General features: G+C 35.0%; 2 protein-coding genes across 4 annotated transcripts in view; both read left to right on the top strand.

Annotated features, from left to right (window-relative positions):
• Positions 1 to 11549, top strand: part of syt2b (synaptotagmin IIb) — a 47168-nt gene extending 35619 nt beyond the window's left edge. For 2 of the 3 annotated variants that reach the window (XM_065279486.2, XM_065279487.2), the window contains exons 4-9: positions 2662 to 2793; positions 3727 to 3894; positions 5828 to 5995; positions 6197 to 6314; positions 6400 to 6533; positions 6898 to 11549. In XM_065279486.2, coding sequence (XP_065135558.1) covers positions 2662 to 2793; positions 3727 to 3894; positions 5828 to 5995; positions 6197 to 6314; positions 6400 to 6533; positions 6898 to 7113 — 936 coding nt within the window. In that variant the 3' untranslated portion in view covers positions 7114 to 11549. The remainder of the gene's footprint in view (positions 1 to 2661; positions 2794 to 3726; positions 3895 to 5827; positions 5996 to 6196; positions 6315 to 6399; positions 6534 to 6897) is intronic. The other variant, XM_065279488.2, reaches the window with a different exon arrangement.
• Positions 11550 to 13104: 1555 nt separating this feature from the next.
• manbal (mannosidase beta like) lies at positions 13105 to 14391 on the top strand. The gene is made up of 3 exons (XM_065279484.2): positions 13105 to 13237; positions 13735 to 13888; positions 14141 to 14391. Exons 2-3 carry the CDS (start codon positions 13739 to 13741, stop codon positions 14252 to 14254), a joined length of 264 nt encoding a protein of 87 aa, XP_065135556.1. The 5' UTR covers positions 13105 to 13237; positions 13735 to 13738; the 3' UTR covers positions 14255 to 14391.
• The last annotated feature ends 236 nt before the right edge of the window (positions 14392 to 14627 follow it).

The following is a 14627-nucleotide window of genomic DNA, read 5'->3' as shown; positions in this document are numbered from 1 at the left end:
TCCCAGTGTTAATCTATTAGGCTATACATGGCAGTGTGTCATTTCTCACAATGGTGCTCTTGGTGTTGTTCACTTTGTCTTGATTGTGTTTTGTTGTGTTTTTGGTGTGTCGTGAGTTCAACCTCTCCCTCTTTCTCTCTCTCTCTGCTCTCCTCTCTCTCTCCTGCTATGTGTCTAATGCGCCGCATTTGTTGACGCTCACGGGCGTCGGGGCTACGGTAGGTGGACGGGCGTATGGCACAGCTGTTTGGCCGCTGCGTGCTGGCATCGTGCGGGGGGGTTTAGATGGAATGGCTGTTAACTTGTAACTTCCATTATTAAGCCTCTTGTTTCCTGCTGCTTGAGAATAATACAATTAAAAACCAAGGAAAGTTGCAGTGTAGATAAAATCCCACTCAAGTAAATCAACTGTAATGCATTTAAGATTGTTTAGGCGGTGTGAATGGATTAACTAATCATTAACTCACTAATCCGTTTGTTAAGTTAGTCGGAGGCAGTTCGCAAGACTCACAACAGATGCATGTGTTAAAGGGCATGGCTGCGCTAAAAACCTGGTTTCTTGGGGACTAAAACCTACTGTAAAATATAAAGCATACAAGCTGCTTTGCTATAATCAGGTCGATCTAACGAAAACCTGTTTATTTTTTGCATTCTTAACATGCAATTACATTCAAATTGAAAAAAATGATTTGTTTTTATTTTATTAGCACATTATCTGCTGTGCCCTTTAATTTGTTGCTGCAGTATATATGGTTTTGGTTAGGAATTGACTTGGGTGACAATTTTTTTGGTGGCACATTCTTATGCAAAAAAATTAAATCTTTTTTTTAATACATTTCCTCATTGTAATGCAATATCCTACAATATAATGTCTTTAAAATGCCATGTAGAGAGATTAATTTGTATCAACATTGCAATCTTACAGTGGGCCTAAACTATATTTGGACATTTAAGCCACACTTAAAAATGAATTTGATTGCATTTGACTACAAAATTACATATTATTTTGAAGAAATGCACATGCATATTTTAAAACTTTAGGAGGTCTTAAAGCACTAAGCTTTAAAAATGAAGATAAAAGCACACTGTAAAAAAATGTTATGCTACGGTAAAAACCCGTTAATTGGCTAACTGTGAAAAACCTTGAGATTTACAGTTAAAAACTGTGATAGATTTAACAAAATAATACATTTAATTTTATGGTGAAATTGTAAAATGTATTAAATAAAAAATCTGATTTATAATAATAGACAAATATATTAGTTAATTAAACACACGGTTAAGAATTGTAAAATGGACATAACTTTGCTGTGATGAAAAAGAAAATGCTACCGTATTTTTTTACAGTTTTACCTGCAAAGTTGTTTACATGTTTCCTCTTTTCTTATAGTGGGTTTCTGGCAACCACAGCTTTCAGTTTTTTACCGTAAAAACGACGGATTTTTTACAGTGTATTTGGCCCTATTGTCAAACATTAGTAAAAAATTTCAAAATGTGATGAACTTTAGATGTGGTTAGTCTGCTGTAAAAAAATCATTTTGCACTTTAAGTATTTATAGTCAAAGTTTTGTGTCAATGTAGACAGCAGAGAAACTAATGAAATAGAGAAAGTGATGCTTTCTTTTCCCAGAATACATTTATGTTGTTATAAAACTTTTAGTTTTTCTTAATATTCAAATTGATTTTACAAATATATAGCATTATTGTGTCGTATATTGTATCATTTAGCAAGTTAGCACATATCACATTTCCCTCCAAAATTTTGCACTCATAGCCAATAATATTGATCTTGGCACCAACCGTCATTTCAATGTACTGTACATAAAACTTGCTTTGATGTTTTGCTGTCTTATTCAGAGATTTTTAAGTTATCTTAAGTATACAAATATGTTTTGGGCCTACTATACAGTATAGCAATAAACATTTTATACAATGTCAGAAAAATCTGTCATTGGACAGTACCATATCAAAACTACACCTTTGCAGCTAATGAGTTCATATAAATACGACAAAGGTATAAATGTTTGGTACCAAATGTATACCTGTGTCCCTAAATAGTACATATAAGGACCTTTTTAGAAGAGACTACCCCAGTAACAGCTTGAGACCATTTTGTTTACATGATAAAAGCTCAATATGAATTCTGCACTTCTTGGACAGAAAACAGACAAAGTCAGCATATCACATACCTAAAATAGCACCAAGCAGTCTGTTGTCTCTTTAAACATTTGCTTGTTATTCACTAGAGAGTCACTCAAAAGCAGTTCAATTCGTCATGCTGAGGGGAAAAAGCTCATAAATAAGCACAGAAATACGATTATCACTAAAAACATTTTTTTTTATATTCAACATATTTTCCAGTTTTTTACAGACACCTTTATATCACATCAGTTCTTGTGAAACACCAAAGCAAGCCAACACACAAAGTGTCACCAATAAAAATTGTGAACTCAAGTCATGTGCAACATTAAGCCCTGAATGACAACATATCAATCAAAGGTGCTGTGTTAGATGAAAACACTCCAGAGCAGACAGAAGCATCTTTCAGTCCTTCTGCAAGCGAGCAGGGCCCGGAGCTTGTGGCATGCTTATAGACAGGAATCAAACGTATCCTTAATTCAGATGTGTGTTTGCTGACAGACCTCACTGTTCACCCTACAGAAACTACAGGACGATGATGATGAGGAGGGTGAGATGGGATTGACGGAGGAGGAAAAGGAGGAAGAGGAGAAAGAACAGGAGAAGCTGGGAAAACTCCAGTACTCTTTAGACTACGACTTCCAGGACAATAAGGTTAGAACGACTGTAAAAAAGACTTTGTCTTATCCAGGTTTCAAACTTTGATATGACCTTACTCAGTCTATATTAAGATATCAAGGTTATACAGAAAACATCACAAAAAATACTTTAGTTGGTTTGAAAACAGTTGTTATTATTTTTTCACCTTTCTTTCCAAATCTCTCTTTTGTGGATCACCAAAGTTTGGGAGGATATCGCTATAGCTTATGCATTTAAAGACTAATCTACACAAAATGTTGAGTTTGTGTTTTATTTTGCTAAACTTTAATGTTAATCATTAAATTAAAGGTGATAAAATTAAGTACCAATGTTGTTGTATAAACAGTAGTAAACAATAAAAATGTGCAAAGCTTTAGCCTAAATTGTTTCATCTCTATAAAAATATGGACAGCTTGTCTGAAGCATGGCCAACAGCCAATCACAGTGGCCGTAATACATGCTTCAGTCTTGCATAAACCTAATTGGTTAGTTATTTGCATAAGGCGATCTGATTGGCTGACGCACGCGTTGGCGCTTGAAAAGTTGAGAAATGTTCAACTTTCGTCGTGAGCAACGGCAGTGACAGGACGTTGACGGATCCACAATTCAGTTCGGCACCGCATGAAGTCACCCATTAAAAGTTAATGAGAAGCGTTAACGCTTACTCCCCGTGTGAATGTACAGTAACAGTTTCCCACAAATGGGCATGGTTTCAGCGCTGCCAGCAGACACACCCCCAGCGATAGATTATTAAAAGTTTTTTTAATCATTCAAATTTGGCTTGGTTAAAATACAAATTTTTGTGGGACTTTACATGTCTTTAAATATCTTTTAAAAATATTGTCTTCCATATCTCGTTGTGTAGAAACAATAAAGAGATTTCTTCAATGATTTGTATATTAATTATATTTATCTCTTTCCTTTTTTCATTGTTTGTCTTGTTCACAGCTGACAGTTGGAATCTTGCAGTGTGCCGATCTGATCTCCATGGACTCCGGAGGAACGTCTGACCCATATGTTAAAGTCTTTATTCTGCCAGATAAGAAGAAGAAATTTGACACCAAAGTGCACAAAAAGACCCTCAATCCAGTGTTCAATGAAAGCTTTGTCTTCAAGGTGAGTTGGATTAGTCAGCATCTGTTCACCTGAATGTGATTTTATAGAGAAGACCAATGCATAAATGTTATAGAGAATATAAGAACATATCTACAAGCCTAAGGCATCTTCTATTTATAGATCTGCTATTAAATTATTCAGAATATATAATGTACAGCATAATGTTTATTATACAGCAGTGGCCAGAGTCGACAGGGGACGTACAGAAAGTATAAACATAAACCAGCGTAACGTATTTTACTGCAAGTTTTCACACAAAATGAACATGATCACACATGATTATTAAAGTAATCTCCATCAAAGGTGCATTTTAAACAATTCAGTTTTCCCTTCTACAACATTCAGAAACCAAAAGACATTATTATTTCATCTTACAATAAGAATGCTTTATTATAATTATGAATCTATGCAGAAAGTGTAATATATATTCTGAAGTAGCATTTTATGATGCAAAACTCACTAGAACAATGCTAAGATGCTGTGGATAGTGGCCTGGCTGTTTCTGTGTGGTTGCTAAGGGGTTTTGAGTGGTTGCTAGGGGTTATGGATGGTTTCTAGTGCATTCCTTTGGGGTTCTGGGTAGTCATGGATTTTGCAGTTCCTATGGTTGTAATGGCATTGTTAATGTATTAACTTTATACTTATGAGCGGATATAGTTAAAAATGATCTATTGATTTTGATATGCATGTAAAGCACAGTGACTAGTGCCGTTCATTGGTTGTGTTGTAAGATATCTGGAGTAAAATCATATAAAGGTTTCTCATGGTTCTTCAGTAATGAGCTCCTGAGGGTCTGAGATTTCTCTGCTGGTCACACTGAGTACAGTAATGTAGGACAGATACACTACACATCATCACACATCTTACACTGCTGCGTTTCTAAAAATACATCAGATAATTCTGCGTGTGTGAAAGTGAAAAGATCTGTCTGTCTGTTTATATTGTTTGTCTTTCTGCCTGTATGTCTCTCCATCTATCTATATGAGTGAACTAGACAGAGTCCGAAAAAGATCTTGTCTGTCTGTCAGTCCATCCACCTGTCTGACTATCTGTCTGTTTGTCTGTCTCTCCATCCATCCATCATCCATATGGGTGAACAAGACAAAGTGCGGAAAATATATCATATGTCTTCATGTATGTCTGTCTGTCTGTCCGTCTGTCTGTCTGTCTCTCTGTCCATCTGTCTCGCTGTCTGTCTATCTGACTGTCTGTCTGTCTCTCCATCCATCTATCCATTATCCATATATGGGTGAACTAGACAAAGTGCGTAAAAAATATCATATGTCTGTCTGTCTCTCTGTCTGTCTGTCTCTCCATACATCCATTCATACATTATATATATGGGTGAACTAGAAAAAGTGTGTAAAAAATATCATATGTCTGTCGTCCGTCTGTCTCTCTGTCTCTCCATACATCCATCCATCCATTATCTATATGGGTGAACTAGACAAAGTGCGTACAAATATCATATGTCTGTCTGTCTGTCTGTCACTCTTTCTGTCTGTCTGTCTGTCTGTCTGTCTCTCTGTCTGTCTGTCTGTATGTCTGTCTCTCTGTCTGTCTGTCTGTCTGTCTGTCTCTCCATCCATCCATTCATCCATACATTATATATATTGGTGAACTAGTCAAAGTGCGTAAAAAATATCATATGTCTGTCTGTCTGTCTGTCAGTCTGTCCGTCTGTCTGTCTGTCTGTCTGTCTGTCTGTCTGTCTGTCTGTCTGTCTGTCTGTCTCTCCATCCATCCATCCATAAGGGTGAACTAGACAGAGTGCGGAAAAGATCTCGTCTGTCTATCTGTGATTTTTTCTATGTGTGTGTGTGTGTGTGTGTGTCTGTCTGTCTGTCTGTCTGTCTGTATATCCATCCATCCATCTATTTATCTGATTTATCATCAAAGCATCATATAATTTTTCTCAATGGTTTTCTGTTAGATCCCGTACCAGGAGCTGGGTGGGAAGACTCTGGTCATGTCTGTGTATGACTATGACCGTTTCTCAAAGCATGACATCATCGGTGAAATCAAGCTACCCATGAACACAGTCGATCTGGGTCAGCCAATCGAAGAGTGGAGAGATCTGGATAGCGCTGAGAAAGAGGAGGTGATTATCGATCTTTTACACAACACATCTAGACACAAACAAAATAATGTTTAAATGTTACTCACCCTACGAACTGATCCATTTGAGGAGTTAAAACAATTCTCCTATAGTGTTGAATGATCAATTTGATGCATGTAAAGTTATCCGCAATACCTTTGTAGATCACACCTGCTCTCTCTCTCTCTCTTTTGATCCATACAGCCTGAGAAACTCGGCGACATCTGCATCTCTCTGCGTTATGTTCCTACTGCGGGAAAACTCACCGTCTGCATCCTGGAGGCGAAGAACTTGAAGAAGATGGATGTGGGTGGTTTATCTGGTGAGAACACGAGACCTCAGACAGAAAAGCCATACATTCACACACTTCCATCAATTAACTCATTATGTTTCATCCTTTTCTGCAGACCCATATGTGAAGATCCAGCTATTGCAAAACGGCAAGCGCCTGAAGAAGAAGAAGACCACGGTGAAGAAGAATACTTTGAATCCGTATTACAATGAGTCCTTCAGCTTTGAGATCCCACTGGAACAGATGCAGGTAGATTTTGTAATAATATCGTACAGCGGGGAAAATAAGTATATGATAAATCAGCATTTTTATCAGTAAGGGGATTTCTAAGTGGGTTATTCATTTTATTTATTATGACTCAACTTGTATACTTAAATGTTCTGATGTCTTTGTATGAATTCAATATTTGGCTTGATGGCTACATCTGGTGGAAATTTTGTGTCAATGGCCCACTTAGAAATCCCCTTACTGATAAAAATGCTGATGTGTCAAATACTTATTTTCCCCGCTGTAAGTCCTATAAATGTCATGCTTGTACTGCTTTGTATTTACTATAAAGCTGCAATCCAAATATAGATAGATCGATCGGTTTTCTTTGCTCCTTCTATCTTAGAAAATCATCGTAGCGGTGACCGTCTTTGACTACGATAAGATCGGCAAGAATGACGCCATCGGAAAGATCTTCATCGGAAGTAAAGCCGCAGGCACGGCTCTGAAGCATTGGTCCGATATGCTGGCGAACCCGCGCCGACCCATTGCTCAGTGGCACCCGCTTCAACCCGAGGAAGATATCGATGGTGCTCTCGCTGCTCTTTGGGCTAAGAAGTAACTTCTCACATCTCGGCCCGACTAACCAACTAACTAACCAACCCTCCGCTGCATGACACCCCACACCCATCTGTACGCGCTCTTCCAGTTCATTTCACGTAATCGCCAACAGACACTTGATGTTCTGAAGAATATACTTGAAAAAATGAACAATATCAAATTTTTTGCCACTTAGCGTAAACCAAGCGAGAAAAACTGGCAAATATGACAAGCAAAACATTGGTCTGGAGAAACCTTTTTAAATGTTGTGCGGCTAAACAACAGAGGCAATAGATGTTACAATCTGCATTTTTTTTATATCACATCATTAATTTCCACAGTTTTGCCAAATCGATAAAGCATTAAGAATAGTCCAAAAAATAATTTAAAAAAAACGTAATGCACACTTAAAATGCTGGGTTATTTTTAGCCCAGCGTGGGGTCAAAAATGAATGAACCACCCAAAGTTCTGTGTTGGTTTACCTATTGTTGGGTAAAAATAAACATTTCTGGGTTACTTTAATCCAACAGGTTCGGTTTGTCCCTTTTAAACCCAATGCTGGGTTAAAAATAACCAGACATTTTTTATGGTGCACTAAAGTCATTTTAAAATACCAGTCAGATTATTTCGGTTAAAAAGTGTGTAGTTCAGCTAATGAAAAGGACAGCGAGTTGATATTTTGTGCCTAAAAAAGTGCAAACAGGTTACATATCTAACATGATTTTCAGTTGCACAGTTATTAAGGATAACAGATAAAATGAAGTCAAACTAGGTAGTGCAGGACATTGTTTACATTGTCAAAAATATTAGGCTGCTGCGTTTGTCTAAAATAAAAAAAGACTTTTAGTCTTGGTAAAACCTGAAACTACATATACATGGCCAAAAGAAACAAAATTTAGATCTATGATCTATGACTGTAATAGAAATGTATGGACTAATATTGTGGCAATATACATTACATGTAAAATGAATAAAGCATGGTTTACACATACTGTCTTATTAACACTTAACACAGTTTTATTTACTGTAATTTTACAATTACAGTGTCAAACCTTTTGCTTTCATAACCATGAACCCATTGGGCCAACATTGATGCTCATCACGACTGAAGCTGGCTGTGAATGTACAGTGAGATCTTACCAAATCTCAAACCTGTGTTTCCATCATCTCTGTGCACTTCACACACCTGAGTTTCTGGTTTACATCACTGCCTTGTTTGTTCGGAGCAAAACTTAACCGAGTTCAAGTCTCTGTGATGCCAAAGTATTAACTCCAGTGAGATGGTAAGAGGCAGTTTACCAGGGTTCACCTGCACTTCATCGAGTTACACATCTACAAAAAAGCAATCGTCCGCGCAGTCAGCACATACGACTACACCCCAAACTATGCGTGTGTATATATGCATTGATCAAAGTTGTTTCTACAGCATGTGTCTATAAATCGATGTACATAGAAGCATGTTTTAAAGATAGATTATAATTATATTGTGTGTGTGACATTTGTCATTTTGATAATAAAATGTAGAGGAAAAAATGCACTGAATGCACATTTTATGAAATTTCCCAGAAAGGGGTATAAGATATAAAGAAATATATTCATAGGGTTTTTCAGAATACTTTTAAATTTGCAACAGGGAGCTGTGTGTTAGACTTATGCTCGTGGTGTCCTTTTGAATTTTGATTTTCTTTCTAGTGTCCAGTCAGCGTGTATTTGTTATGTGTTTTCTCTGTTATGGTTATTCAAAAAATTAAGAGGAAAATCTGTTCAGGTTGTGCATTGTGAGGAATGTCTGGAAACATTCAGATCAAAATCAAAAGAAATAAAGAAAATTAAATATATTATAAGATTTATGATAGCTTTGTGGCATTATTTTTTTCACCATGTCAACATATCATAATTTTCCTGTCGTTTCCGTACCATGAATGTTTTACTTTATTTTCAAAACTCACAGATTGTCATCTGGTCTCTTATTGTAATTGTAAATTACTTTTAATCAACATAAAAACCATGTAAATAGAATAGAATATAAATACTATTTAAATAAAGTATTGCTTTTGTTGTTGTTTGCATAGCAATAATAAGATGTTTTTTATTATTATTATTTTGGGGGTATATGTGCTTAATTCTTAAATCTTTGTGGTCCAATACTGTGGTCTAGTTTCCATCAAGCATATGTGATCTCTTATTTCTTTTGATTTTGAGGTGAAAAATAAACCTGACGGGTTCTGTGATGAATGTACCGGGTGCAAATCTCATCCAAAAACAGAAGCCATATGTGTGACACAAAGATTTCACTACAGCACCTCAACAGATGTCAATAATAATTTATATGCATTTGAGCCAAAAGTGTTTGAGAGTAAAACCTACGCTCTTAAAAACAAAGGTTCTTCACAGTGATGTCATAGAAGAACCATTTTTACTTAAAGGGATAGTTCACCCAAAAATGATAATGTTTTAAACCTGTGAGTTTTTTATTTTATTTTGATGAACATAAAATAAGATATTTTGATAAATGATGGTAAGCACACAGTTAATGGTACCCATTGAATTCCATCATATTTGTTTTGTAATGGTTACAATCAGCTGTAGTACAGACTTCCCAAGGTGACATTGGAGTAAAAAAAATTAAAGTTTAGTTTCATGTGCTCACGTGAAACTTTCATGTGCTGATTTTTTTTAAGTTTGGTTTCACGTGCACACATGAAACTTTCACGTGCGCACGCGATAGTTTCACGTGGGCAAGCGATAGTTTCAGGTGCACGCGAAACTAAACGCGATAGTTTCACGTGCGCACACGATAGTTTCATGTGTGCACGCGATAGTTTCACGTGCGCACCCAAAACTAAACTTTGTTTAATTTTTTTCTCCATGTCCCCTTAGGGGCTCCGTAGCTGTGTGCTTACCATCATTTATCAAAATATCTTCTTTTGTGTTCATCAGAAAAAAAATTCATACAGGTTTATAACAACATGAGGATGAGAAAATTATGACAGAATTTCATTTTTGGTGAACTATCCCTTTAATTTTTCTATAATATAAAGAACTCAACAAAGAACCTTTTGTGAAAAGGTTCTTCATGTTAAAGGTTCTTCATAAAACCATTCACCAAATTTTTTTTCTGTGGCATCGTAAAGCACCTTTATTTTTACGTTCAAAAATTTAATTTTTTTTCTGGCTGTGTGGTTCCATAAAGAATCTTTAACATCGACCAAATCTTTTTGTTCTTTGCAGTGAAAAAGTTTTTTCAGATTATAAAAAGGAAATGATTCTTTGGGGAACCAAAAATAGTTCTTATATGACATCATTGCGATCCCCACCTTTATTTTTAAGAGTGTATATATATTCAGACAAGTAATTGAATTGAATGAAAGTGATGACCTTGTGTTTACAGTACAGTATGACAAAATAACTGACAGTATATTTTACAATAAACATGCATTGATTATATTCACAATTGCTTGCAATAATAAGAGAAACATGGTCAGAATTGAAGATCCTGTTGTACACTGGCATGACTTTATTATGCAATGTGTGTGTACTTGATTGTTATCTTGTATTTGTTTGTGATGAGAGATTATTTGCTGAACACTGTATCTGCACCGTATGTCAAACATCTAATACAAAATTGACTGTCACTGTTTAATGAATGTCTACGAGAGAAAAGCAAGATATGCAGATGAATCAGGATTGTCTTTGTGGCCATTTTATGTTTGGAGTAATTTAATGGTTTTGCATCCAAGTGTCTCGTTGTTGAATGTATGAGCTTTCCACCTTAAATCCTTTGAGTTTTTTTATTGAATGTCAGGTCTGTTGTATTCGTGTGCTTATTTCTGATACGTTCAACAGCCTCGGACTGTGTGCTGCTGCCTATAGGAATATTCGTCCGCTTCTATGTGTTGTATTTTGTGATAGGACCAATGTAGAATAACGTCTCAATGTTTCTTCTGTGACCGTGAATTAAAACTGCAGGGTTTTCCTCTGCAGAGCAAGCAACAAAATCCCAGTCTTCCTGGGACACTGTGGACGCCAGTCGACTGGCCCGCCTATGTGATTTTCCATTTGTTGTATTCTTATATTGGACCATATCATCACCAAGACCTTTCCAATGCAATACTGCCAACATCTCGGCTTACTAACATACTCTAACCCCTCGATTCATTCGCCGTGTAAACTTTTCCAAACAGCCAACCCTTCCTGTTTCGTTTGTCCTGTGTGGAGATTCCCATGTTGTCAGATCCTTTTGTGGATGCTTTGGCATGCTTTAAATTCCCTGAACAAATGAACACATTGGCCAGCAAAGAAAAAAATGAACGCCTTTTCTGTGGCAACTCCTGCAGCTTCTTGTCATCCTGTACATGTGAAACCTCAACGAAGCCAATCGGTAAAACATCTACATGCGGATTTAACAATGAGTTATCAATTAGTTAATCATAGGAAATAAAAATCTTTTAAATATATCTCTGTTTGGAGTGATGTGTACTGTATCAGTTCTTGAAATGCTTTTTAAAGGTATTGAATTCTTTGGGATGTAAATATTTCATTTCTTTTATAAATCATGAACGCCTCATTATTTTACGGCTTTGTAATATAAATTGTTGATGTTTGAACATTAACTTCCCAAAAGTACTTTTAAACAACTGATGGTGTCAGATGGCAATATTATATCAGTATTGTGTGATTACAATGATATTTTACAATGGTATACAATGCAATTTTACAATGCAAAATGAAAAAATACAGCATTAATACCAGTATCAAAAATCTACTACGGTAATACACATAAAGGTACAAAAGCTTTATCAGGGGTGGTACCCTTTCAAAAAGGGCATCTTTGTACCCAAACACAAATTAGTACCTCAAAGGTACATTTTGGTACCAAATGGTTACATATCTCATATCTGGGGCCTTTTAAAGGGTACCATCAGCTTTTGGGCTTTTTTTCTGAGAGTGCACCATAGCTTTTTTAATATTACAAATATAGATTGCCATATTATATTTTGTTATCTTGAAATATCTTTGTGATTGTGGTAATTGCAGTTGTATATCAAATAAAACACACAGTTTATTTTCTAAAAATCTACTCCAATATAGCCAAGACCTATACTGCCAAAAAATATATTTGTAAATATATTTCAAAATATACAAAAAATATATTTGCTGAAATATATTTTGCAATATGTTTACAAAAAATATTTTTCACAGATATGTTTTGTATTTTTTAAAATATATTTAAAAAATAGATCAAATGTAAAGCATTAAAAAATATATTTAGCCATCCATATGTTTCAATCCAAGGAATTTCGATTGAAAGAAAAACTTAGTTTATCTTATGAACCTGGAAATATAAAGTGTTTAAAAAGATTAAAATAGCTTATAAAGTATACTTTATAAAATTTACTTGAATTAAGCATATATTTAAAATATTTTTTGGCAAAGAATAAAACTTTTTGTCATATGGAATGTAAAATTAGAAATGTTTTTGCTTCTCCTTGAAATATAGGAAGTTTAAAACTAAATATATTTTCAAATTCAAAAATATATTACATTTAAAATGACTTTTTACAAAAGGTATTTAGCATATAGGTAAAATATATTTTTGACCAGATTTTTTTTTTTTTTGCAATATGGGGACACAAAAACAATATTCCTGAAGGAGACATTACAGTAGAGGTAAATGATTTTACAGAAGTATATTCAGAAGTTTTGTCTTATTGGAAATATTTGTACCTATATTTGTACGTACATTTGTAGTAATTTTGTTTAAATATATTTATTTAAGGGTAACTGAGATAAACAATAATGCACAGTTTATAGTTTATGGTCTATACACATTGTATTACTGTTATTAATGTATAAATCAAAACAGCAGCGACTGCTCCATCTTCGCCAGAGTTAAGGTCAAACTATTTTATCACTTGGTCCCGCACATTTGATCTTTTATGTTTATTTATTATGTTTTATATTTGATTTCTGCTATTCAATCTCCTGTACACCAGGTGGCACTAACGGCACTAACGTACACTTCGGACGAACCGGAAGTGACGTTTTAACTGCGGATTTTCTGTCTGACAATAAACAGATGAAGTTTGTTGCTTCATGTATTCTTAAATCTTTGTCCACAACACAGCACGATTGATTTCATCAGGTAACTGCTCTGTTTTGTTTGTTTGTGGTTTGTTAATGTAAGTTTGCATTATACTGCACGCGAACGACGCGTCAAAACGAACGCTCTCTTTACAAAGAAATCAGCTGTCTGTCTACGCGTCACACGCGATGCGTTTATGTGCACTTACTGCTTTTGAATGTCATTCATTACGGCAGTAATAATATAATGCCATGGCAATGCAATTTGTTTTAGACGCATTCACTTGCTGTGTTAAAAACTTAATTTTATCATACAGTTGATTATGATCATGTTTTAGGGTCACGTGCTCGTTGTATTGTTATTTCACATTTTAGAACTAAAGCATACTCATCCAAACGTAACACAAATGTAAATGGAAATTATTTTGTGTTTTAAAAAAATGAAAAATATTATAATAATAATAATTATTAATATAACTAACTTAATCTTAATATTATTATAGTAATTTTTGACTGGTTGTGTATTTATTGAATAACATGGTTGTTTTCATGTATCAGAATCATGTCTGGAGATCTGGATCTGTCTCCTCCTGAAGTTCCTGAACCTACATTGTTTGAGAGTCTCCTGCGTTATGGACTCTTCCTAGGGGCCATTTTTCAACTCATCTGTATTTTAGCTATAATAATACCAACATCCAAGAGTCATGAACAGGTGAGACCAAGTGTCATTTTATGTCAATAAAAGTGAAAAAACAAAACTGCTAGACACTTGCTGGATCCTTTTCCTTCACTATCCAAGCTCTTTTTCCACCATTTAAGCATAAGTCTTTAGATCAAATAGATTTTAATAAATAAAAGCATAGATTCTGTGAAGTGTGTGTCCACATATTTTGAAATATGTTGCATATTTTGTTTAAACCTTAAATAAACCTTGCTGTATCATCACATTTAATTGTATTTCTAGGTGGAGACTCCAGAGCCGGTTGATACGCGAGGATTTGAGAACAACAAGAAGACAAAGACACCCGTTCAACAAATCCGACAGAAACTGAAAAAGGAGAGCAAGAAAAAGCGATAGACACACAGAATAAATGACTGAATGAGCATTAATGGTGTTATTGGACCAGCTGTGTATTTTGTATTGTATGTGTATTTACAGTTTCATTAGAGGTTGTGATTTGACTCTAATAACATCATGAGTACAAGGTTTTTAACTGATTACTATCTGTTCTAATTGTTCTATCAATGATCATAGTGTTGAAATAAAATATGCAACATATTTCGAAATCTGGGGCTAGATGTACAAAGCTTTATATTTGTTGGGTAAAATCCTAAATATTGTTTGATTTTATACATGTGAGCATTTACATTGAACAAAAATGAAACAGATATTTGTCAGTCTTGTAGATAAAACCACCCAAAAATTATCTTTTTTAAGAGTCAGATTCATT

Source organism: Paramisgurnus dabryanus, chromosome 7 (assembly GCF_030506205.2).
Source record: "Paramisgurnus dabryanus chromosome 7, PD_genome_1.1, whole genome shotgun sequence".
In the NCBI taxonomy this organism is placed as follows: Eukaryota; Metazoa; Chordata; class Actinopteri; order Cypriniformes; family Cobitidae; genus Paramisgurnus; species Paramisgurnus dabryanus.
This window is presented reverse-complemented; position numbering and strand designations above follow the sequence as displayed.